The following is a 27,765-nucleotide window of genomic DNA, read 5'->3' on the forward strand; positions in this document are numbered from 1 at the left end:
CCTCACATCGAATTCCATACGCCATAATTCAGACTCAGCCTGTTTATGCCCTTCCTGCTCCCATCTACACCTGGAAATCAGCCATTTGAACATAGGCCCCAAGAGTTGAAAGGCCACATTCATCAAACATATATGATTAACACACCAGTTTGCACAATCAGAAATTTGATTCAGCTTTATTTAACAATTTTAAATACAGGCAAGATACTGTATTCAGTGCATGAAACAAACTGGGGGCACAGCAACACCGCAGTGGCTAGTGTTCTGCATTTTTGCAACTGACCACACAACATTGTTAATTAGGATTGTAACAGCATCGTCGCATTTTCAGGGCTCTTTGCAAGTCTGCCCTGTGGTTAAACACCATTACGTATGACTGTGCTGGGAACAGCTCAATACTAGAGAGCTGGCCATATCATCAAAACAGTCATCGTGATCCATCATGGAGCCACTTGGCAATCAGTACAGTTACAAACTACTGGAGGGGAAATCGGTGGAAGAAGCGGACTAGATATAATTTAGACCAATGTGTCTCAAATTACACACAAAACAATGGTGTAGACCAAATAAGATTGAAAACTTTTGTTTCTGGGGAGAGGTTAAATCTGAATGGACATTATTCTCACACTGTATCCATTTTTTAAAAACATTTTTCACAACTTGGGAGTCCCTAAAGTGGTGACTAAATATAATTTTATCCAACAGCACACCACAGCGTTTAGACTTGGTGTGAAATACCCCAACCAGCAAGAGCACAGTTCAATTACATGTCCGTTTATAGAAAATGCAAAAGAAAGTCTACTTTGTACAACTATTACAAACAGCTGCAATGAAATGGATCCCATACATGAAAGCCGGGGCAATTTCTGCTCAATGGCCACCACAGAGATGGGATGAACCCCACCAATCAGTCGCAGTCACACATCTTAGTTACACTGCCATATCCTTCAGATTATCCATAGGACCCAGATACAAACTGGTTTGGATAGTTGCAGGTTGGTAATGTAATTTGCTTTATGAGGGGAAGGAAGGAAATGACACAGTTAAGAGATTGAAAACATACTTTGGGTAACTGGAAGAGACAGGAAGGGGAACGACAACCTAAACCATATGGTCTGCCACTTTGGTTAAAAACACATCATAAATTATAAAAGACATCACCAAACCCAACCTCAAAAAAAAGCTGAACATGTCCTCCAGGGTACTGATCCATAAAGAGGTTCACGTTTTACATTTAGTGGAGACAGCACCATGCTAAACCCACCTTCTAACGAGAAGGAAGCTGCATTAAAACAAGAGGGACAATACTATACTGATCAACCTGTGCGGACTGCCCGCAACAAACATCCGAAGCTTTCTAACTACCGTAAACTCCACTGCAGTATCTCAGTTGGCAGGTTGGGCTGGGGGGAGAAAGAGAGAGAATGCAGCAGCTCAGATTCACGGAGTTCCACTACACATAGAACAGGTATCGGAATCTTACAAGGAGAGCGCGAGCCTGGACTTCTGCCGAGAAAAGCAAAGTTTGGCGCAGCGACGGCACGACACATTAACAGCAGCCCATTTAAAACATGCACACAGGTACAGCAGCTTTCAAGTTAGTTCATAGGTCTCTGCTTGTCCGGTATACTTCAATAGCCCTCCCTCCCCACCCAGAAAAAGTTGCAGCAGAAAGGCAAGGAGACTGTTAACTTGTGCAAGTATTTATTAAGTCCCGGGTCACGATTGAAGTTTTGCCTCTTATCGATTGCAGGGAAAACATTTTAGGTCTTAGTTTAAAATTGCTCACAGGGTGTACAATTAATGCTACAAGGGGCAAGGTGTACCCTTCTACCACTTACTGTGGAACCCACCCAACTGAGGCATGCACAAGACCCTCACGCTCTCGAGCAAAGTGGATTTTTTTGCCCAGCAGGTGTTTCAAGCTGGATACCAGCCGTCTGCTGACTCCAATGAAAATAACTTACTAATATAAAAAAATATACTTAGCACTTGTAAATATGTCAAAAGTTAAATATGATTTCTCGTGCTGTGTTAAAATTACACCCTAAAACCCCTATTGACTTCAGGTTGGCTTGCTGTCCAGAGGAGCAGGCACAAGTGAACACCCAGCAGTGTAAGGAACGTGTATTTGCCCACAAGTCACCCGACTTTCTTGGTCTACTTCCTAAAGAGGGACACATCAGCTTCACGGAGGCCAAGTCACAGCAGTGCCTTGTGGCTGCCTGCTGAGATCGTGCTGACCTGGACCAGACATTCTTTGGGAGGGGCCGGGGAAGGAGTCCAGGGCAAAAATCAGAAGCTTCGGCAGCATACACACGCTACTTAGGCACCCAGCCATGCAGTCACTGTGCTGCATGGGACAGCGGAGGGAATTGAGGACAACATCTGTAAATGCAACAGAGCACTGAATGGTACTGTGCACCCGAACCGAATCCTACCTCCGGGACCTCGATTTTAATTCGAGAAATGCCCTTGGTGAAGGAGCCCTGACCAGTTATCAATTTTACCCACCCACCCATACACTAACAAGGAACATTCTGCACCAACTTCCCAGCATAACCACACACAAACACACATTTAAAAAAACACACATCACCAAGTGGATGAACTGTACCATAACTCAATACCCGCCGTGCCCTTAAAAACTATGTGCCTCATGTAGGTCTTGAATTAAAACTGGGAATAACTTAGCTAACGATTGTGTTCCCGATAGGTCTGATATGACTTGGAAAAAATACTGATTTAAAGCACCACCACACCCAAAGCTTTGACCTGTGCTACGTTGAACTTAACCTCCGGCGCTAAGTCAGGAAATGGCAGACTGTGTAGTGTGCTCGAACTGGGTTAACAAGAATGAAATTGCAAAGATGCTTATTGTGAAACCCGCTCACTCTCCGCAGCCGTCACTATAACCGAACAATCAATCAGTTCTCTTTCCTGTACAAGGCTAAAATGTTTTCATTTTGTCCATTTTCTCTCCTCGTCAAGTGGACAAGATCCAGAGACCTGGCGTTAGTGTAATCCCTGGAACGCACAGTAAGCTGGGTCTTTTTTTTCCTTCTTTTCTATAATCACATTAGCAGCAAGCTGTCCCAGAGTCACATAATGCTACCGGAGCAAATCTCTTTTTTTTTTTAGGTAACTCTGTTCAGCTACACGTTATCACCGAACTTCAAACAGATCAGATTTTACAACATAAAAAACTGTACATAAGATTTTGTTCAAATACATATCAACATATAAATAGAAACAGAAGCTTCCGGCAAGGAATCTCCGTAGTCTTCGTTTGCGATCGAGCGTAGGAAGGGAAGCCCCAGCCCCCTCTTCTCACAGAGACCTCCTCAAGTCCGTTCTGGTTTTTTTTTTGTTCTTCCTCAGTGCTTAGGGAACTTTATGTCCAGTCTGAATTGTGCAAAACAAAACTGACGCCACCGTTGATCCATGGCGAAAGCATGCGGGGCGAGGGTGAGGAGGGGCAGGGGGGCGGGAAGGGTCATCGCTCCGGCTCGAGTTCCTGCTGCAGCGGGCGCCTCTTCTCATGGCAATGCTTCTTGTGGGCGGGCCAGTCCTTTTGCTGGCACTGGGAGCCGCAGTATCGCGCCACCTGGCAACGGCCACAGATGTTGAATTCGCGCAGCTGAAACATTGACAAAAAAAGTGTCAGTAAAAAGGAAACAGGCGGCGAGAAACGCTGCAATCTGATCACTTGGCTAATATTGTTCCATTGAGATCAATTGTTACTGAAGTGCATAGGGATCTGTGATCTGTGCTGTAATTCCCATGTAAACAGGGTGGCCATGCAGCCTCATCAGAGCAGACATTTTCTTTTTAAATACTCTAGCTGGGTTGACAGTTCACACGTTCCAATAGCCTCTCTGGTACCTAAATGACGTGGTCACTCCCAATTTAGACAGCTGCTACTTACAGGCTATTTGTCTGCTGGTTGCCATCTCGCCCGTCCCCCCGCCCAGGAATAAGGAGTGCAACAATCCAACAGGCTGAGTTACATCACCAGTGGGATCAGAACAATTCTTACAAACCAACGTCAACATCAGCCACAACCACTGCATTACTTGGTACATCACTGGACTGGTAATCTAAAGGCCGGGACCAATAATCCAGAGAACGCAAGGCCAAATTTCACCACGGCAGTTTAAGAAGTTGAATTCCGTTTAACCAAAAAATCCGGAAGTTATTGGATTGTTGTAAAAATCCACTGGCTCACTAATGTCCTTTAGAGAAGGAAATCTGCCGCCCTTACCCAGTCTGCGCCTATATCTCCAGTCAAACACCAACATGGTTGACTCTTAATTGACCTGAAGTGTCCCAGCAAGTCATAAGAACATAAGAATTAGGAACAGGAGTAGGCCATCTAGCCCCTCGAGCCTGCTCCGCCATTCAATAAGATCATGGCTGATCTGGTCGGGAACTCAGCTCCACTTACCCGCCCTCTCCCCGTAACCCTTAATTCCCTTATTGCTTAAAAATCTATCCATCTTTGACTTGAAAACATTCAATGAGCCAGCCTCAACTGCTTCCATGGGCAGAGAATTCCACAGATTCACAACCCTCTGGAAGAAGAAATTCTTTCTCAACTCGGTTTTAAATTGGCTCCTCCGTATTTTGAGGCTGTGCCCCCTAGTTCTAGTCTCCCCCACCAATGGAAACAACCTCTCTGCCTCTATCTTGTCTATCCCTTTCATGATTTTAAATGTTTCTATAAGATCACCCCTCATCCTTCTGAACTCCAAGGAGTAAAGACCCAGTCTACTCAATCTATCATCATAAGGTAACCCCCTCATTTCTCGAATCAGCCTAGTGAATCGTCTCTGTACCCCTTCCAAAGCTAGTATATCCTTCCTAAGTAAGGTGACCAAAACTGCACGCAGTACTCCAGTGCGGCCTTACAGTTATACAGTTGCAGCAACACCTCCCTGCTTTTGTACTCTATCCCTTTCGCAATGAAGGCCAACAGTCCATTCGCCTTCCTGATTACCTGCTGCACCTGCAAACTAAACTTTTGGGATTCATGCACAAGGACTCCAAAAGAGTTTCATGCACAAGGAGTTTCATGCACAAGGATCCCCAGGTTCCTCTGCACCACAGCATGTTGTAATTTCTCCCCATTCAAATAATTTTCCTTTTTACTGTTTTTTTCCCCCAAGGTGGATGACCTCACACTTTCAGACATTGTATTCCATCTGCCAAACCTTAGCCCATTCGCTTAACCTATCCAAATCTCCTTGAAGCCTGAGTCCTCTACACAACCCGCTTTCCCACTAATCTTAGTGTCATCTGCAAATTTTGTTGCACTACACTCTGTCCCCTCTTCTAGGTCATCTATGTATATTGTACAGTTGTGGTCCCAGTACTGATCCCTGTGGCACACCACTAACCACTGATTTCCAACCGGAAAAAGGACCCATTTATCCCGACTCTCTGCTTTCTGTTCGCCAGCCAATTCTCTATCCATGCTAATACATTTCCTCTGACTCCGCGTACCTTTATCTTCTGCAGTAACCTTTTGTGTGGCACCTTATCGAATGCCTTTTGGAAATCCAAATACACCACATCCATCGGTACACCTCTATCCACCATGCTCGTTATATCCTCAAAGAATTACAGTAAGTTAGTTAAACATGATTTCCCTTTCATGAATCCATGCTGCGTCTGCTTGATTGCACTATTCCTATCCAGATGTCCCGCTATTTCTTCCTTAATAATAGTTTCAAGCATTTTCCCCACTACAGATGTTAAACTTACTGGCCTATAGTTACCTGCCTTTTGCCTGCCCCCTTTTTTAAACAGAGGCGTTACATTAGCTGCTCTCCAATCTGCTGGTACCTCCCCAGAGTCCAGAGAATTTTGGTAGATTATAACAAATGCATCTGCTATAACTTCCGCCATCTCTTTTAATACCCTGGGATGCATTTCATCAGGACCAGGGGACTTGTCTACCTTCAGTCCCATTAGTCTGTCCAGCACTACCTCCCTAGTGATAGTGATCATCTCAAGGTCCTCCCTTCCCACATTCCTATGACCAGCAATTTTTGGCATGGTTTTTGTGTCTTCCACTGTGAAGACGGAAGCAAAATAATTGTTTAAGGTCTCAGCCATTTCCACATTTCCCATTATTAAATCCCCCTTTTCATCTTCTAAGGGACCAACATTTACTTTAGTCACTCTTTTCCGTTTTATCACTCAGTTGTATCAAACCTTTAAAAATATGGACTGCAGAGGTTCAAGAAGATAGCCCCAACTAGGGATGGGCAATAAATAGCAACCTTACCAGCGACATTTAAAAAAAAAGTATAAGTAGAGTAAATCTCCTTCTACCATGCCCCAACCTCTACAAATCTACTACCTTCCCAATGTGATTTTGTTTTCCAAACCAATCACCCATGTGCCTTTAGTCCACCAGTGTTGTGCAATTCATGGCTGAATTATGCTTCAGCCTCACACCCACTAATTTTCCCTCTAATTTATTGGGGGCCATGCAGCCCCTTTAACGGGTTGCCATTCAAAATTTGCGTTTTTTTCCCACTTAAATGCGAGTGAACCGGCTGCACGGGAGCTCCAGCGCGTTGTGCATCTGCGCAGCTTAAAGGGAACATTACCATGAATACTGAGGTGAGCCTGCCCATAACCAATCAACACAAAGGCCCTCCAGCCAGCAGACTGGGGTGGGGAGGGAAGAAGACTTTCAGCACATCAGGCTGGGCTAGCTTCAAACCCAGGTCCAAGGAGTGAGATGACACTAACTTTTTATTTCCAGATTTATTTAAATTCCACAGCTCCCGTGGTGGGATCTGAACTCTCATCTCCGGATGATTACTTCAGGCCTCTGGATTATGAATCCAGTAACATTACCACTAAACTATCACACCCCCGTATAATCAGGGATGCTCAAGGTGTCAGAATTAGAGGAGCGCAGATATCTCGGATCGGGGAGGGTTGTTGTGGGACAGAAGGAGATTACGGAGATAGGGAGGGCAAGGCCATGGAGGGATTTGAAAACAAGAATGAGGATTATAAAATCGAGGCGTTAGTTAACCGGGAGCTAATATAGGTCAGCGAGCACAGCGGTGATGGGTGAACGGGATAGTCAAGCTAGAAGTAACAAAGGCATGGATGAGGGTTTCAGCAGCGGATGAACTACGGCAAGGGCGGAGACGGGAGTTGTTATGGAGATGGAAATAATGGTACGACCTGTATCCATTTCCCATTCTTTAAGTCAGCATAGTTGGGCATGGTTTGAAAGATCAAGCAGACGAACATTTGGTCCATCAACCAGAAGGCAGTGCCTTAAAAGCCCAAGCACACCGACTGCGCTGACCCACCCGCTTCAATTGGACACTGGGGGCGGTGTTCGGGTTATTAGACAGAGAAGTTACTGACTGCCCAGCTCGTAGTGCTGGAGTCACTACCTGCCGATTCATTCTACGCCATTGCTGAGTAGCTTCTGTGAAGAAGCCAAAGGCTGGGACTGGGAGTGAGACATCAGGTTGAAATGGTAGAACGGTGAGCAAAAAGAAAAAAACCTGAAATCCAAAGCAATTAACCGCAGTAAGATGATGTTACATGGGGTAGTTACCAGCTTCCTGCCCTGGTGGATACACATCCCATGGTATAATCCAGAGAAGACCTGGGGCTATTCCTGGTCGTCCGGACAAAATTCCTTCCTCAAAAGCAGATTATTTGGTCATACATCTCGCTTGTTCTTTGTGTGATCTTGCAGACTGCAATTTGATTGCCATGCTTGCCTACATGATCACTGCAGTTCAAAGATCACTCATTGGATGATAATGTGCATTGAGACATCTTGTGAATGTAAAAAAGCTACATATCAATGCAAGTTCTTTATAAACCACCATCAAGCAGCTTTGCCTTGGGTGTAATATAACAATATTGTCATTAGATGGCAATAGATACAGCAGAAACAAAGCTCTGAGACAGAGCAGCACATGCACCTGGGTCGACCATTGGTGACTGTGCTTCAGCTGTTTAGGCTCCTAGGTCAGGAATTCCCTCCATAGACCCCTCTCTCCTCCTTTAAGTTATTCCTTAAAACCTACCCCTTTGACTAAGCTTTTGGTCATTTGTCTTAATGTCTCATGTAGCTCGGTGTCCAATGTTGTCTAATTCCACTCCTGTGAAGCATCTTGGGGTGCCGCAAGGATCGGTGCTGGGGCCTCAACTATTTACAATCTACATTAATGACTTGGATGAAGGGACAGAGTGTAATGTAGCCATGTTTGCTGATGATACAAAGATGGGTGGGAAAGAAAATTGTGAGAAGGATACAAAAAATCTGCAAAGGGATATAGACAGGCTAAGTGAGTGCACACAAAGTTGGCAGATGGAGTATAATGTGGGAAAATATGAGGTTATCCACTTTGGCAGAAAGAATAGAAAAGCAATTATTTTTTAAATGGAGAAAAATTGAAAAGTGCTGCAGTACAGAGGGACCTGGGTGTCCTTGTGCATGAAACAAAAAGTTAGCATGCAGTTACAGCAAGTAATCAGGAAGGCAAATGGAATGTTGGCCTTTATTGCAAGAGGGAGAGAGTATCAAAGCAGAAAAGTCCTGCTGCAACTGTACAGGGTATTGGTGAGGTCACACCTAGAGTACGGCCTACAGTTTTGGTCTCTGTATTTAAGAAAGGATATACTTGCACTGGAGGCAGTTCAGAGAAGGTTCACTAGGTTGATTCCGGAGATGAGGGGTTGACTTATGAGGATAGGTTGAGCCTATACTCATTGGAGTTCAGAAGAATGAGAGGTGATCTTATCGAAACATATAAGATAATGAAGGGGCTCGACAAGGTGGATGCAGAGAGGATATTTCCACCCATAGGGGAAAATATAAGGGGCCACCCATTTAAAACTGAGTTGAGGAGGAATGTCTTCTCTCAGACGGTTGTAAATCTGTGGAATTCTCTGCCCCAGAGAGCTGTGGAGGCTGGGTCATATTTAAGGCATAGACAGACAGATTTTTAAGCGATAAGGGAATAAAGGGATATGGGGAGCAGGCAGGGAAGTGGAGCTGAATCCATGATCAGATCAGCTATATCTTAGTAAATGGTGGAGCAGGCTCAAGGGGCCAAATGGCTTACTCCTGCTACTATTTCTTATATACAGTAAGCAGAGCGAATGCTCACCTCCATTATATCTTGCGCACTCACCTGTTTCTCCATCATCGTACACGGTGGGTAATGGCACTCGTAATACGTGCACGAGTCCTCCTCGTCCTCCACAATGTCACCGTTGGCATTGTAGTAACGTGTGAGGTTCAGTTCAGGGAATTGCTCCTCGATGGGATCCGCAGGCACCTGCTGGATTGCCAGCCAATAAAGACTCTGCTCCCTGCACACAAGAGAAGAAGCCATTAGCACAGCAACCGGGAACACACTACTCAAAGCGGCATAGCTTTAGTGGCTCACTGCATTGGAGGAAACGCGCAAACTAATTTGCATCCTAAGCATTAGAAGAGCATGCAAGCTCGAGAGACATTTGCTCAAATGCCGTGGACAAATTTTTTAGAATTTCTGGCGGAGAAAAAAAATGCTGTGCTAACATCAAGATCTAGACTTGAATGTAGGGCATACGATTAAGAAGTTTGCAGATGATACTAAAATCGGCTGTGTGGTGGATAATGAAAAAGAAAGCCGTGGACTGCAGGAAGATAGCAATTAACTGGTCAGGTGGGCAGAACAGAGGCAAATGGAATTTAAACAAAGAAGTGTGAGGTAATGCATTTGGGGAGGGCTAACAAGGAAAGGGAATATACATTAAATGGTAGCACACTGAGAAATGTAGAGGAACAAAGGGACCTTGGAGTGCATGTCCACAGATCTCTGAAGGTAGCAGGCCAGGTAGATAGGGTGGTTAAGAAGGCATACGGAATGCTTGCCTTTATTAGCCGAGGCACAGAATACAAGTGCAGGGGGGTTATGCTTGAACTGTATAAAACACTGGTTAGGCCACAGCTGGAATACTGCATGCAGTTCTGGTCACCACATTACAGGAAGGACGTGATTGCATTAGAGAGAGTACAGAGGAGATTTACGAGGATGTTACCGGGAGTAGAGAATCTTAGCTATGAGGACAGATTGGATAGGCTGGGTTTGTTTTCCTTGGAACAGAGCAGGCTGAGGGGAAACCTCATTGAGGTGTATAAAATTATGAGGGGCCTAGTTCCACGAGCAGAGGAGTCAACAACCAGGGGGAATAAATTTAAAGTAATTGGTAGAAAGTTTAGAGGGGATTTACGGGCAATTTCTTCACGCAGAGGGTTGTGGGGATCTGGAACTCACTGCCTGGAGGAGTGTTGGAGGCAGAAACCCTCACCACATTTAAAAAGTACTTGGATGTGCACTTGAAGTGCCGTAACCTGCAGGGTTACGGACCTAGAGCTGGAAAGTGGGATAAGGCTGGATAGCCTCTTGTTGGCCGGCACGGACACGATAGGCCGAAATGGCCTCCTTCCGTGCTGTAAACTTGTGATTCTATGATGAGCAATGTTGGTATCTGGGAATGAAGGACTTCTCACATCTTGCTGCCTTTCTCAGAAACAAGCAATCCCAGATCCTAGAGCATAAGCTCCCTCTAGGAACATAGGATCAGAATGAGGCCTTTGAGCCTGTTCCGCCATCCAGTTAGATCCTGGCTGATCTGTATCTTAACTCCATTTATCTGCTGTGGTTCCGTAACCCTCAATACCTTTGCCTCACAAAAATGTATATACAAGATTTAATTATTCTATGCAGTTTATTATCTCAATATGTATTTTTCATATTGACCCCCAGCCTCAACAGCTTTTTGGGGAGAGTTGCAAATTTCCACTACCCTTTGCATCGAGAAATGCTTCCTGCGATCACCCCTGAACAGCACGGCGCTCCTCTACACTGCTCTCCCTCCCGTACCAGTTTTGAGTGGGTTAGTAATGCTTTATTATTTATGGTCTCCTGCTAGGAGTTATTCCCACTCTTGTTTAAATAGAAGCACAGTTCAAACCACCTTGGGACAGATCCTTGTAGACAGGGCTTGCCTGATATCCGCTGGAAACAAAATCGGCCGTGGAGCCAGGAATGGCTGGGGGGGGGGGGGGCGGGCAATCAACCGTTTGGTGCTGTCTTCAGGCAAAGTGTCCACTGCTTCAGGGACAGCTGATCCAAATCTGGTCGCACACTAGGCACTCCAATCACCTAGCTACCCGCTTCCTCAGCCACCTCAACCTTCACAGCAAAGAAGCTCTGCCCAACCCAGGTATTGTTTGTCTCAAAATGCATTGCCTTTAACGTAATTGGTTCGGACAGTTGCAGTTTGCCCAGGCAAGCTGTGTATTCTGTGTACAAGTGAAGCTGAGTGCACTGTAACTCTAAACTCGTGAACACCACTTACCCCATTAATGCAAATAGTTAGAACTCACCCCTTACCGCTCCCATACACAGCTGTGACTTGCCTCTGTTTACTGGAGATCTCCTCTGCCTTTGGCCTCCAGCCTATGGGAACAAGCTTGAGGTTGTCCAGTCGGTTGTCCACTGTCACGGCGTTGATGTGAACCACCTGGAATCCTGGAGCAATCCCTCCTCTGTGCCGCTCCCTGGGCGAGTAGAGAACGGGCAAAGGTTAGCAAAGCTTCCACGCAGCTGGACGGAAAGCACAACCGTCAGCCGGTAAAACCACAAAAAAAAAACCCTACAGCTCCGAGTGTCATGGCCACCGGGGGATTATTGCCAGAATCGTTCCTACATTGAGACACCGCCCTCGCGGCACTGCTCCCCGCTCCTCCTCCTCCTCCTCTGGTTTACATCATACACCAGCCAGAAATGGGGGCCAGGATAACCAACGATCATTCACAACACCCCCAACAACAAACAAAGTGCACCTTGCTGCTGCCAGAACAAGCTAAGATGGCCGGTCTAGTTTACTGGACCCAACAATGTATATTTACCTCCAGCTGTACTTCTATACTTTAAATTCTATACTTTATACTTGCAATTCTATAGTACTTTTCGTGACCTCAGGATGTCCCCAAAGCGCTTTACAGCCAACAAAGTACTTTTTGAAGTGCAGTCAATGTTGTGATGTAGGAAACACAGCAGCCAATTTGCGCACAGCAAGCCGCCACAAACAGCAATGAAATAAGTGACCAGGTCATCTGTTTGTTTGGATGTCGGCTGAGGGAAAAACGTACTGGTGAAGTGCACGAAGAAATGCAAAACGTCTTTATTTCACGGTTTAGGGCATCAATGTATTGCAGGCTGCTTATTGAAAGTGGTTCTAATGTACCAGAGACCACCATAGCATACAGCAGTTAATGGAAATCCTTCAGACATTGACACACCTTGTCTAATTAGGATTGCCACCTACTAACTGATATCACACCCCAGGAAGACAAACAGAACACCTTCCGTTGGTAGCAGATTGGCGATCAGCCACAGTACCATTAGCATGTCGATGTGAATGGTTGGTCTGCTACCTGTGGGACGGGCAGCACCATGGAGGTTTTGTGAAGACTCTCGTTTGCCCTGAGCTATGGCATCACTGCTGAAATCAGCCAGAATACTCATAAAGCGGCTGCTCAGAGTGTGGGAAAGGAGCACGGAGGCTGAAAAAACCCAACAGCTTTGTAGTAAGCTGCTCGGAGGATTCGTGTTACAGACTGCAATAGGAAAGCACTGCAGTGCAGAGTGGCCCTGGAACCCCCTCTTCTCCCCCCCCCCCCAGCCCTCGGCAGTAGTGGGGCAATGCTACAGAGCCAATTCATCCTCCATTAATTCTAGCGCTTTACGCGCATGATCTTGGACTAATGGAGGGCCCTGGACCGTGGGTGGTCCTGTTGTCAGTCTTGCATCAGATTCCTGTATGCTTTGACTTCCTTGAGCATTGGCCCAGGTTTTCCTGTTAAAATAACGGTGAGGCTAATGGCGCTTGCCATTACTTATGCACAGGGGCAGATGAGCGATTGTCCAAGTTGCGCCGCTCCACCATGAGCGTCTCTCGCTGTCTGGGTCACTATTGACATGCATCGAATGGCTTGATGTTGCTGTATTTACGCAGTAGATACAAACTAAACTCACCACATAAAGTTAAGTCTTGTCCATTCCAGTCTAAGTACCCTTTTAACAATGTGATAAGTGTTAATTACTGCCAAACAACTGCTCTGGCACTGAAAATTAACTATTACAAAATGTGGGGCCTTATTCCTTCAGGTTTTAATTGTCGTTGAAGATATTAAAAATGTCAAATTAAAAATTAACATTGCTTTTTACTTTACTTTGTCTCTTTTTTCTCTCTGAATCCAATCTTTCTTTCCCTCTCTTTATTCCTCTTTCTGTGCCTGATTTGACATTGCATTCACCCACTCTGATATACACTTCCTTCAGTGTTAATTTCATAATCCTTCAATCTGATTGGTTAAGGAGATACACAGTTGCCTGACCTGTTCACTCAGGTCCCAGATAGCTGGTTTCCCTCGCTGTGACATTATCAGCTCGCATTTTCAGCAACTTGACACACAAAACATTTAAAACTCTAAACATGAAGGAGCAACTCTAAATAACGGCAGACACTGCCACAGCAAGTTATGGTCCATCATATCTATTGCTGCAAACTTAAAAAAGAAGAAATTCGCGTGGTTTGCGTCACACATTAGTGTCACGAGATGGCGCTAAAATGCCGTTGAGAGCTTTAACGCCACCTGATGCTGGTTCCAGTATTGCCAGTAACGTAATCGCTGGAAACCTCGCCATCAGAGATCGTGACATTAGTGAGTGTGCAACACTTACTTGACGTCCAATCTCCCAACTTTGTTACAGCCAATGAACTCACTGACTGGAGAAAACGACAGCTTGTGGTGGCGTGCAGCAGCAGGAAGCCAGCTCCAGTGACACTATTTAAATGGATCATCAACAATCACTCGCAGCTGACAGGGTTTTGAAATGCAAGTGCGTGTGTGCTGCTTCCTGCTACTGGAAGAGTTTTCTTTATTCTTTGGTATCAGGGAGTGTTGTGGCAAGTACAATACTCAATAATTATTTCAAAAAACTTCAACCTACAACACTTGCTAAAGGTCACGAGGGCTGAATTGGCAGTGGACCTTGCCCTCCAGGATCTACGGCGGAGGGAGGGGAGGCACCGAGAAAGATGGGAACAGGTGCGCAGCAGGAGGGCGGCCATCAGACCTTATCCTCCTCGGGTCTTCTCCTACCTTCAATTAAATGAGGAGCAGTGGATTAGAAGACACTGCATCATCAAGAAGGTGGTCACAGAACTCTGCCACCTCCTGCAACCAGAGACATGGGCGACCATGGCTCTCCCAGTGGCAGTCAAGGTTACCGTTGCCCTCAATTTCTTCGCCAGTGGATCGTTCCAGTCTACAACAGGAGACATATCTAACATCTTGTAGTTCGCCGTCCATCGCTGCATCCAGGTCACTGAGGCTCTCTACAGCAGGAAAGGGGACTACATTGGCTTCCCGATCACCAGAGAGAAGCAGGACGAGCATGCCTGTGGCTCTGCCAGGATTCCCCATGGTGCAGGACGCCAGCGACTGCACCCACGAGGCTTTGCGGACACCGCATAACAAGCCTGAGATTTTCCGTAACCATGAAGGCTACCACTCACTTAATATGCAATTGGTCTGTGACCACACATAACTAATCCTCAATGTCAATACCCACTATCCTGGCAGTAGCCACGATGCCTTCAACCTGCACCAGCACCCTTCCATCATCATCATAGGCAGTCCCTCGGAATCGAGGAAGACTTGCTTCCACTCTTAGCACGAGTTCTTAGGTGGCTGTACAGTCCAATACGAGAACCACAGTCTCTGTCACAGGTGGGACAGATAGTCGTTGAGGGAAAGGGTGGGCAGGGAGCCTGGTTTGCCGCATGCTCCTTCCGCTGCCTGCGCTTGATTTCTGCATGCTCTCAGCAACGATACTCGAGGAGCTCAGCGCCCTCCCGGATGCACTTTCTCCACTTAGGGCGGTCTATGGCCAGGAACTCCCAGGTGTCAGTGGGGATGTCGCACTTTATCAGGGAGGCTTTGAAGGCGTCTTTGTAACGTTTCCTTTGCCCGCCTTTGGCTTGTTTGTCGTGAACGAGTTCCAAGTAGAGCGCTTGCTTTGGGAGTCTAGTGTCTGGCATGTGAACTATGTGGCCTGCCGGCTGGCTGCTCGGAGACAAGGGCTATCCTCTCTCCAGCTGGCTTAACACTCCCCTTGGCAACCCCAGCACTCAGTGAGAGCCATGCTCCACCAGGAACATCATCGAGCTGACCATCGGATTATTGAAGCAACGGTTTCGCTGCCTTGACCGCTAGGGATGAGGCCTCCAGCACTCGCCTGAGTGGGTGTCTCATTTTGTGGTGGCCAGCTGCATGCTCCACAACTTGGCAATTACGAGGGCGCAGCCTTTGTCAGCAGGGATTAGGAGACCACTTCAGGAGGAGGACGAGGCAGAGGAGGACATGGAGGAGGAATGAGGGGAGGGCGAAGGCAGCGAGACAATCGGCCTTCGGGATGGACTGTCGTCAAACTCCGATTTGCATGAATGAAATCCCAGATCCCCGTAACTCATCACATCCCCATCATACCATCTCTGTCTCACGCCATATCACAGCATCCTCCTGGGCGCAAAGGTGAAATGAGAGACACCACGAAAAATTCCAAACACAATTAATAAATTTATCTATAAACATATCACATGAATTCTAATAACTAATCACCCATGTGCCTGCCATAGTTGAATAGCTATCATTGAGTACAAGGCGTGAGATGTGGGTGTGAGTGTTGCTAAGTAGATTGTTGGTGGGTGAGTGCTGGGGGTGTGGTACATTGATTGAGCTGTGTATGAAGCTTGTGGTACAGATGGGGATATGTACCCATTGTGAGGTCATCAAACTTCCTCCTGCACTGGATGTAGGTCCTGGGGAGCACAGTGCTGACCGTGACATGGTGTGCCACCTCCCTCCACGTAGTTCAGCAGACTTGTGGTGAGGGCCTCCTGGCAGTTGCTGGGTAAGGACCGCCTGCCTTCTCTCCACTGCTAAAACCAATGCCCCAAAGTTTCATTGGAAAACCTCTGGGTAACTCTCCCTGGGGCAATCTGCCATCAGGGTTTGTAATTAAGTGCTATTTCTCCTTGTTCTGTTTCTGCTTGCTGGGGCAGCTACGCACCCAACAAAGCTGAGAATGAGATACTATAGCATCAATGAACCTGCCCTTTAAGTAGTGAAAAATGCCTGTGACAATTACTTGTGTTTAGACTACCCCAAATATTGGTTCATCTTTTCAGTGTAATGCCAATGAGCTTGGGTTTTTAGACGAGAATCATGACTGCAATCATTTTAACGAGGACGAATTTTGCATGCAGCCGACACGATTTTCAGGTGGCGCTACTTAACCATTTTTAGTTTAAAACACTACCCATTTCTTGGCTATGACAAATTTCTAGTCCAAAGTATTTTCTGCAGATATAACTATTTTTGCTTTAGATTGCTGCCTTTGGGAAGTTTCAGCAGAGGATCCTGGGGAGTACCTCAGTGTCCAAAGGGGGACGTTAAACCGAGGCCCTGTCTGCCCCCTCAGGTGGATATAAAAGATCCCACGACAATATTTGAGGAGGAGCAGGGAGTTCTTCTAGTGTCCTGGATAACATGCTTCCTTCAACCAACACCACAAAAGAGATTCATTTCCCATTCATTTGTTGTTTGAGTGGGATCATCCTATGCATGAATTAGCTGCCGTGTTTCCCTACATAACAGCAACTACACTTCAAAAAATACTTCACTGGTGGCGAAACATTTTGGAACATGCCGAGGATGTGATAAAATACCATACAAAGAGAAAGAATTTGGTTACTGTTGTAATGCAGGAAACAGCAGCCAATTTGCGTACAGCAAGGTCCCACAAACAGCAATGAGATAAATGACCAGATAATCGATTTTTAGTGATACTGGTTGAGGTTAATCACCGGGAGAATTACCCTGTTCTATTTTCGAATAATGCCACAGGATCTTTTACTGAACCTCGGTCTCATTCGAAAGACCGCACCCCCAACAATGCAGCATTCCCTCAGTACGGCACCTAAAACATGTCAGCCCGAGTCATATGCCCAGTTCCTCGAGTAGGATTTGAAACACGACCTCATGGCTCAAAGGCAACACGGATACCACTGAGTCAAGGCTGACTATAAATCGGAGTCTTTCATTTAACTGCACTGGAGTGCCAGCCTTGATTAAGCACTCAAGCCTTGCTTTCGAGCTCTAACCCACAGGCGAGAGAATTAAAGGAAAGATTAGGAAAAAAAAACTCTAAACAGAAGGTAGTTAGAATGTGGAATTCCTTGCCACAGTTCAAACAGAGTCCATTATTTCTTTCATAAGAAAATCAGCCATTCGCTGGAAAAAGATAAGTAAAGGGTACGGGGAACGAGTAGGAGCGTGGGATTAGAAAGGTGGTTCATGGAGAAAAACACTGGGGGCAGACTTGCTGTGCTAAACGACCCATTTCTGCATCAGAACATTCTCTGATACTTACCAACCGGGGCGAGCAGACAAGTTGTACAAAAGGAAAATTAATGTTTAGCTCTCTCAGACCCGTTCAATAGTAATCTCTCTGTAAATTGTAAAACTGATACAACATTCTTATTCACAGCACAATCTTCAACACATGCTAATCACTTGGCTCTATATCATACATTTGTAGACCTTCACACAATGAATGCCACCAGCTCTTATTCGCTGAATATAAAAGGGGGCTTTATTCACTGGATCTGCTGACAATCACACCTTCGTATGGGACGCAGATTGGGAGAATTACTTTTAAAACACGAGTCAGCAATTGCATTTGCTCTCCCAGAAATTTGGTGAAACTTTGTGTCTATATGGTGAGGTGCATCAACACTGTATAGCTTGGGCAAAGTCAGAACACAGAATAAAATTCTCTGCAAACTGCCTTAACAATGAGCTAAAATCCCTGACCCCAGAACAACCCCTGCATTCATTACCTAAACAAATCACCTCAGTGCTGGGAGCAAGATCACAAAGTAAACCCAGAAACAAGGGCCCTTCTGAGGCACCCAATTGCCCTGGGCTGGATTCATACCCAGGCCTCAGAGTTAGAGATTATCCAAACCCACTGTACCACTCCCCATAAAGGGGGTCTTGAAAAAATGATAGACTATGAAAATAAACTAGCACGAAATATAAAAACAGATAGCTATATAAAAAGGAAAAGAGTGGCTAAAGTAAATGTTGGTCCCTTAGAGGATGAGACCAGGGAATAAGTAATGGGGAACATGGAAATGGCAGAAACTCTGAACAAATATTTTATATCAGACTTTACGGTAGAGGACACTCAAAATATCCCAACAGAGGATAGTCAAGAGGCCATGGGGGGGTGGGAGAGGGGGACTTAATACAATCATAATCACTAAGGAGGTGGTACTCAGTAAGATAATGGGACTAAAGGTGGATAAATCCCCTGGACCTGATGGCTTGCATGCTAGGGTCTTAAGAGAAGGGGCGGCAGGGATAGTGCATGCTTTGGTTGTAATTGACCAAAATTCCCTGGATTCTGGAGAGGTCCCAGCAGATTGGAAAACTGCAATTGTAACGCCCCTATTTAAAAAAGGCAGTCATAAAGCAGTTAATCATAGACCAGTTAGCCTAACATCTGCGGTTGGGAAAATGTTGGAGTCCATTATTAAAGAAGCAGTAACAGGACATTTGGAAAAACACAATTCAGTCAGGCAGAGTCAGCATGGATTTATGAAGAGAAAGTCATATTTGACAAATTTGCTGTAATTCTTTGAGGATGCAACGAACAGGGTGAATAAAGGGAAACAAATGGATGTGGTGTATTTGGACTTCCAGAAGGTATTTGACAAGGTGCCACATAAAAGGTTACTGCACAAGATAAAAAGTTCACAGGGTTGGGGGTAATATATTAGCAATGGATAGAGGATTGGCTAACTAACAAAACAGAGAGTCAGGATAAATGGTCCATTCTCGGGTTGGCAATCAGTAACTAGTGGGGTGCCACAGGGATCAGTGCTGGGACACCAACTATTTACAATCTATATTAACGACTTGGATGAAGGGACCGAGTGTAACGTAGGCAACTTTGCTGATGATACAAAGATGGGAAGAAAGGCAATGTGTAAGGAGGACACAAAAAACTTGCAAAAGGACATAGATAGGCTAAGTGAGTGGGCAAACATTTGGCAGATGGAGTATAATGTTGGAAAGTGTGAGGTTATGCACTTTGGCAGAAAAAGATCGAAGAACAAGTTAGTATTTAAATGAAAAAAAAGTGCAAAGTGCTGCAGTACAGCGGGACCTGGTGCATGAAACACAAAAGGTTAGTATGCAGGTACAATAAGTGATCAGGAAGGACAATGGAATCTTGGCCTTTATTGCAAAGAGGATGGAGTATAAAAGCAGGGAAGTCTTGCTACAATTATACAGGGTATTGGTGAGGCCACACCTGGAATATTGCATGCAGTTTTGGTTTCCATATTTAAGAAAGGATATACTTGCTTTGGAGGCAGTTCAGAGAAGGTTCACTAGGTTGATTCCGGAGATGAGGGGGTTCACTTATGAGGAAAGGTCGAGTAGGTTGGAACTCTACTCATTGGAATTCAGAAGAATGAGAGGTGATCTTATCAAAACGTACAAGATTATGAGGGGGCTTGACAAGGTGGATGCAGAGAGGATGTTTCCACTGATAGGGGAGACTAGAACTAGAGGGCATAATCTTAGAATAAGGAGCCTCCCATTTAAAACTGAGATGAGGAGGAATTTCTTCTCTCAGAGGGTTGTAAATCTGCAGAATTCGCTGCCTTAGAGAGCTGTGGAAGCTGGGACATTGAATAAATTTAAGACAGATAAAGGATTAAGGGATTATGGGGAGCGGGCAGGGAAGTGGAGCGGAGTCCACGATCGGATCAGCCATGATAATATTAATTGGCGGAGCAAGCTCGAGGGATCATATGGCCTACTCCTGCTCCTATTTCTTATGTTCTTATAAATTTCCCCAAGAGCGGGTTGCCGAGAGGGGGGAATTTCGAGCAGCACGGCACTCACCATAGCAGCTCGTGCAGAGGACGCCCAGAGCCCCTCCTCTTGCTGATGTCAAACGCGTACGCAAATATTTTTGCACCATTTCCATCGGCATCTATTTCCATCCGAGCCTGCGGGGAAAAGAGGCAACTTATTAAAGAATACATAGCAGATTCACAGGAGCAGGAGTAGGCTTTTCAGCCCCTCGAGCCCATTCTATTATTCAATTACATCACGACCAATCTGTAAATCAACTCCATTTACCTGCCTTTTCTCCATATCCCTTGGTACCCTTGTCAAAAATTCATTGATCTCCGTCTTCTCTATAAAATTGTTTTTTTCTTGTGCCAACCAGATCTCCAAGACCTTATAGATACAGCAACTCTGTCTTGGATTGGCTACAGCTTTTCTCAAATCCTTATAGAATCTTAAATGTATCCCTCTCTCACAGACTTAATCAGAACCCTCTCGCCACCACACCCTTCCCCAAAGAACAACAACTTGTAATAATATGGCACCTTTAACATAGTAAAATGTACCAAGGTGCTTCACAGGAATGTTGTCAAACAAAATTTGACACATGAGATATTAGGAAAGAGATAGTTTTAAGGAGCCTCTTAAAAGGAGGAAAGAGAGGTTTAGTGAGGGAATTCCAGAGCTTAGGGCCTAGGCCATCGAAGGCACGGCCGCCAATGGTGGAGCGATGAAAATCTGAGATGCGCAAGAGGCTAGAATCAGAGGAGAGCAGAGATCTCTGAGGGTTGTAGGCCATGTTCCCTGTAATGTCCTTGGGACCTGCATGGCCCCTTGAAGGGCTGTGCGGATCATTCAAAATACCCTGCATGCGATTTTTCCACTAAAAAGCCGGCAAGCTGGCTGCGCGGGTTCCCTGGAGCAGTGCGCAGCTGAATACCTTACAGGGAACACTGGTTGTAGGAGATTACAGAGATAAGGAGGGGCGAGGCCACGGAGGGATTTGAAAACAAGGATGAGGATGTTAAAATCGAGCGTTGCCAAGGCAGGTCAGCAAGCACAGATGAGTGAACGGTTCTTGGTGCGGGTTAGGATACCGGCAGCAGAGTTTTGATTGAGCTCAAGTTTATCGAGGGTGGAAGATGGGAGGTCAACCAGGAGAGCATTGAAATAGTCGAGTCTAGAAGTAACAAAGACATGGGTGAGGGTTTCTGCAGCAGGTGAGCTGATGCAGAGGCGGAACTGAGTAAAACAAGGAAAAAACAATACACAACACAGGATAACCCTGTAAGTCCCAGTCTGAAAACTGCTCAAAGACCAGTCAGTTCTTTATATGGAAAGCCTATCATTATTTGCAAGCTACCCATAAAGTCCTGGCATCATGGGACAGACAGAAGATGCAGCATTAGAAACAAAAGGAGGGTCTAATCTGAAACACCCTCTGTAATGACCATGTCCACTGACTGTAATCCAGCTCCCTTTCATTGCTGGGCTCAATAACTCCTCCCAGCTAGAAGCCCAGGTTAATGCCTGGATCTGTGATGCAGTACTTTCTCCTGCAGTTCTTAAAACACCCAAGAATGTAAAGAACTCAAATTCCTGTGACACTATTTACACTGGCCATATAATCTTCTCAAAAGCTCAGGGTTTCCAGAAAGGAGTGAAGTGATGATGGCGCTGAATTAGCGGAAGTACACTTTTCTTTACAAGATCATCTTAGATTAACAACCGCAACAGATAGTCAGGACAAACGATTTGCCGCCGCCCAGGTACAATCAGAAGCTTCAATTTTCATCGTCTCACAAATTTATACAAAATTGCCGTAATCGGCCGGCAGACCGCTTCACAGAGGAAGTGTAGAACTGTTATGGGGTGTCAGTCACCCTGACTATCGAGCCCAGTCACAATGCTGGGATCTAGCTTCTGGTCAGCTCTCAGATACCGTGCATAAAGACAAAACTAAAAGTCAACATTTCACCTGATTGCAAAGTAAACTGATGTAAATGGTCAGTCGCCCCATTAAAGTCAAAGGTTTGGAATTCCAACGGTGCACTACAAACCCCAAAATAAAAGCAGTAGCTTGTTATCACCAAGCTAGTTTCCCAATCTTGAAGACAGTATCAGTCACGCAATGACGGATTCATTCCCCCCACACGGTTCAATTTAGAATTCAGCGAGATAATTCCCTCAAAGAATTGTTCTCGGCGGCATCTTAGTAAAGCCCAATGCCAAACCCGTGAAATTTCTGCATCCATGTCCATTTGAATTCTGGGAACACCCAATGGTACAAGAATAGATTCAGTCCAAGTTTGCAGAGATAGTGTGAGCTACACAACACTAGGGCGAAGTACCAGTGGTTGCAGACGAATACCAAATTAAATCCACCACATTGATACATTGGCCTGGAATTTCCTGAAAATTTGCTTCATACCCTGAATTTCCTCGATTTTTTACACCGACTCTGCAAAAGCTCAACCGAAACCCGTGCCACATATTAACATAGTTCCGCCCCCACACAGAAAACCACACAGCGTATCCAAATTTCCTGAACCTACGTCAGCTCTGAACAGGCTCTAAATTTGCACGTATAAACTCCGATTTTCACCCGTTTTACATGGGTTTTAGCGGTCTCGTGTATGCTAATGAGATAGCCGGGAAATTCCGGCGCAACTTGCCAATGGGAAACTTCGGTACAACTTGCCAGTTACACTGTTCCAGGAAATTCCGGGCGAACTGAAGCAAACCAACTCAAGCGCGACACATCGACATTATAGGTGGGAACCACGTGCAGACTCAGAGCCTGGGGGGGTTTAGTAAATAACCCATTAGCCAGCCATCAAAAGGCTTTCTAATGAGCAGCTAATCACTTAGCTGAGGGGGTCTTCACTTCTGTCCAGCTGACAGCCTACATTCCACAAGCAGGTGCAACTTCAAGCCCAATGTGGGGCAAGCTTCTGCCAACTGTCTGTCCTTTGAATCACTCTCTCACTTTCATCATTAAATAGAAGATGGAATGGAAGCCTCGTTTTCGTGCAGGTGCTGTTTTCCACACCAGCCCATTAAAATCTATCCTCCCGTTCCCAGCGACAGTGGTTGTTTCAACGGAAGTAACATTTCCTGCAGACTGCCCTCACACCTTCTTACCTCAAAGGTATAATTCTCCACCAGTGGGATGTCTTGCTCGTCTATTAGCGTGTACTTAGTCTGAAAACAAACAGAGAAACAGATTTCCTGTTAAAATCACAGTGCAGACATCAGAAACAGTGCTGTAACATAAAGCAGGCAGTGAACACACCTGTGGAGGCAGCCAACAACAGCTATCGATTCCCCGTCGCCACAACGATAGCCACTAGCATTCGTAAGGCCAAACTACCAACTGCCAGAATGGGAAAGTCACGAATGCAACCATAGAATGACTGCACATTTCCAAGGTTACAAGTTCCGACGTCACAATGATCTCCAAATCCACCCCCAGCATAAACAGGCAAAGAGATGGGAACTGAATCACACTGCCGAGCACCTAACACTAGGCAACAGTCGCTGACTATCTCTAGGGATGTGAGCCAGCTCCCTCACACTGTCACTCAGCAACCCCTCCCCAGCACCATGTCGCTGACTGCATCGTGACTGGTGTTAATCCAGCTCCCTCACATTGTCACTCAGTAACCCATCCCCACACCCTGTGTCACTGACTGTATCTCTACTGATGTTAATCCAGCTCCCTCACTTCTCAAGCTCAGTAACTGCTTTCAGAAAGTTCCCAAGTTAAATCATGTTACAATTCCCTCCAAAATACTCTATGGGCAAAAAAAGAAATAAAATACAATTCATTCTGAAACTGATGTTGAGGAACAGGCCCCGACAGAGTGGAATATCTGCACACTGCACCAGCTGCGATTCACAAGCACATTGTCAGAAACATTGACACAATGCCACCCGATCCGACACTCCCAACAATGTTCAGGGCTCCGCACCACCACATTTCAACCAAGGAACGCCGAGCTCAACCAGCTGAAATACAAAGAACCAGCCAGCACACCGTCAGCCACTGTATGGCACACCACCCACAGACCCAGCACATCAGCTTCTTAAAATGCTCACCATGAAATGCAGGTAACAAAATAGGATCCAAGAAAGCATTCACCTTTAGGAACAGGTGTAAACCATTCAGCCCCTCGAGCCAATTCCACCATTGAAGCAAGTCATAGCTGATCTCTATCTTAACTCCATTTACTCACCTCGGTTCCATATCCCCAATATCCTTGCCCAACAAAAATCTATCAATCTCAGTTTTGAAATGTTCAATTGTTGTGTCCCATTCTCCCTCTCCCTTTCCCGCCCCCCCCCCCCCCCCAACAGCTTTTTGGCCAAGAGAGTTCCAGTGCTTCCTGAACAGCCTAGCTCAAATTTTAACATGCTACCTCCTTGTTCTGAACTTCCCCACCTGAGGAAATAGTATATCTCTATCAACCCCATCAAAACTCGTCAACCACCACTCGCTCCATTTTCATCAGCACAGGGATTCTGAGCTACCAACGAGTCCCGGTTACAGGCTCCTCCTGTTCAAACGAGCGACGGTTAAACAAAACCATCTGTAGTATCGGGAGGCAGTATTGAGCCACGTGCACTGGTGCCTGGCTGGTATGTGTTTAATATTCTCTCAGCACAGGCAGGAGAACCTGCTCTCTGATTTTTTTTTCCCCAAAAAGATGCCACCGTGAGTTCATTGTCTCTAGGACCTTGCTCCACACTATATCAGGTCTGCCCAACCCCCCCAAAAACCATGCATTTTAGTCAGACTAGGATCGGCCTCTGGCATTATACTGTCACGTTCGCATCTCTGGGAGGTGGAAACCACTTTGCACAGATACAAGCGAGGCAGTATAACTGCAGCCTCAATCTCACTCCCAAGGCCATTTATGAGATATTTTTGCAATCAGCTTAAATCCCATCTGATTTTGCTGCACTGTATGAATTCGTTCATTGACATATTAGGAAGGAACTAAAGAAACCCATCACCCATGGCCTTCCTTGCACCATCTGCTGCACTGATGATTGTTGCCACAGAGATTGGTCCTAGTGACGCTCGGGTACAGTGTAGCGTGCGGACCAGCACAAGAGCACGCACCATGGCTCTGAGCTTCTCTAAGGTGAGAAACCTCAGGTGATACAAGAACATAATAGGAGCAGGAATAGGCCACTCGACCCTGCTCTGCCATTCAACGAGATCATGGCTGATCTTCTACCTCAACTCCACACTATCCCCATATCCCTTGATTCCCTTAGTTCCCCAAAATCTATCAATCTCTGTCTTGAATATACTAAACGACTGAGCATCCACAGCCCTCTGGAGTAGAGTTCCAAAGATTCACAATCCTTCTGAGTGAAGAAATCTCTCAGCTCAGCCTAAATGGCTGGCCCCTTATTCTGAGACTGTGACCCCCAGTGGATTACTCTCCATTCCTATTCCAACCAGATTCCTCCTCTTCTCTTCTACATTCATGTATCCCTCCACCGTCTGCCTGCTTCCATCCCTTGCCCCTGGGGCCACTGATTTACCGTCACTCAAACACAACAACTTTTTTGCAATCCCAAGTCCGGAAATCTGTGGCAAGTTCTGCAGGCTGCTGTGCTGCACCTAATCCTTTGCCCTACCCTTAGCCACACCTGCAGCCTCGCCAGGCAACACCAATTCCACCAACCACTCGAACTCATGTTAACAGGGCACTCATGGCCTCAACTCATGAGATGTCCCAAGAGTGTAGGAGGACACAAAAGCGGCATCTGTGATTTTCTACACGGTTAAACTCAGCGAGGAAAGCCTATGGGCAAGATCAGCACCCACATCTCCCAAAGCACCAACTCAATTTTCAGGATTCTTTTGTGCTCATTCAGATGAGGGCTAGGACACTTCCCCCATTTCAGACATCCATCCAACAGCAACGTCAAGCATAGCCATGTCAGGTGCAGCACAGCCAACTACAGAGGGGCACTCCCTCCACTGTGCCTCAACAACTGACCTTTACTCCAAAACAACACACAATATTGAGTCTACAACACCAATACAACATTTCCATTTCTCACATTAGCTATTGTTAGTCGAGTCTATAAAATCTCCAACCAGATGTAAATCAGTGCACCTAGGTTGAGACAGGCTAGTGCCATTATGGAAAGCAGAGGGGAACTTTTATCCAACCGATCTGGATTGGAATCACTATGCAGAGTTTAACCCAGGCCATATTGTACATAGCACACAGTCTCCTATTTAAAGACTGGGTGAGTACAGCCCAATAACTCAGACCTCTTATCATTTGGAAGCAAATTGTCTGACTCACCCACTTCATCCCTAATAAGGTTCTCAGATGTATGGTGGAATGTAAACAATGTGAGTTACCTACAGCGGGTAATACCTGGTGTCGACAAGATGCACTGCAGAGGCAAAGGCAGCAATGCCAGCGCCAATGCAGCTCCCGTGCAACTGCTTTTAAAAAGATGGGTTACCTCAACCTCAAGTGAAAGCAGAAGTTATGCCCAGCGGGCAGCTGCAAGGATTCACACCACTTAACAGGAAATGCTTGGCAGAGGAAACCTTCTTTATGCCAGTGCATAAACAGACAGGAGAGCAGTCACCAGGCAGAGGGACATGTGCCCTGAGCCCCAACACCAGGCTGAGACACATTTTCATGGCAGGTTGCACCTCCTCCATATAGCCAGGGCAGGCAGAACACCTCCATCACGTGGCCATGACAGGCAGCACCTCCATCACATGGCCATGACAGGTAGCACCTCCTCCACATGGTCATGGCGGGCAAGGCACTCACCAACCAGAAGACCCTTTGACACCGCCAACAGATGCCCGCGTGCTCTCGATCAGCACGGCAGACGGTCCTACGTCGGCGACTGACTGCAAGGGGGGCCCGGGCTGCGATCCCCGCGGAGCTGCCACTCGGTCCGAGGGAGGGAAGAGTGGCCCGTCCTGTCAGCCCGCTCCCGAAGCCACATGGTCACGGCGTTGCCTGGGCCCGGGGGGGCGGGAGGGAGGTACAGCCAGTGCAGAGGCCGCCCAGCTCGAGTACCGGGCCCCGCTCCACGCCGGCTCGGGCTCCCGTCCCCTTCGAACGGCCCCCGCGGCCCAGGTCGCTGTCTCTCAGCCCGGTTCGCGGTCTTATTCCCCGCCCCACCGGGGAATCGCCAGGCCCCTCTCTCTCTCCCCGGGGCCTGACACCAGCCTCCCCGCCGCTCTCACCTTGCCGGCCGCCCGGCCGAGCCGCACGATTCCCAGCTTGAAGTCCGACATGGCTCCCTCTCTTTTTCTCTCGCTCTCTGTCCCGCCCGCAGAGCCTCCGACACGCGTACGGACACCGGGGCCCCCCGCGCGTCTCCGCACAACCACTTCCGGAGGGCGCGCCGAGGTCAGCGGCAGCGCCCGCAGCCAATGGCGGTCCGCCTCGCGCCGTCACGCGGGGCAACGGTTGCCAAGGTGACGTCAGTTTCGCGGGAAGCGGCCACGCGGGAGGGGGGGGAGGCGGCCCCGCTGACGTCACTGCACACCTCACCTCAGCCAGTGCGGGGCAACCTGGCGCAGGCGGACAGCTGCCAATCACAGTGCGCGTGGGCACAGGCCACAGACCTCTCTGACATCCACAGCTTGCTTTTGCAACAGCCACAACAGTTGCACCTTTTGCCATCAAGATAGAAAGATAAGAACTTGCATT

General features: G+C 46.6%; 1 protein-coding gene across 1 annotated transcript; it reads right to left on the reverse strand.

The window, feature by feature from the left end:
* Window positions 1–160: 160 nt before the first annotated feature.
* zmynd19 (zinc finger, MYND-type containing 19) lies at window positions 161–27,507 on the reverse strand. Its single transcript, XM_070863433.1, has 6 exons — window positions 27,297–27,507; window positions 23,195–23,254; window positions 20,102–20,208; window positions 11,468–11,608; window positions 9,189–9,369; window positions 161–3,640 (listed from the first exon to the last, which is right to left on the reverse strand). Exons 1-6 carry the CDS (start codon window positions 27,345–27,347, stop codon window positions 3,497–3,499), a joined length of 684 nt encoding a protein of 227 aa, XP_070719534.1. The 5' UTR covers window positions 27,348–27,507; the 3' UTR covers window positions 161–3,496.
* Window positions 27,508–27,765: the final 258 nt, after the last annotated feature.

Source organism: Pristiophorus japonicus, chromosome 20, assembly GCF_044704955.1.
Source record: "Pristiophorus japonicus isolate sPriJap1 chromosome 20, sPriJap1.hap1, whole genome shotgun sequence".
Lineage (NCBI taxonomy): Eukaryota > Metazoa > Chordata > Chondrichthyes > Pristiophoridae > Pristiophorus > Pristiophorus japonicus.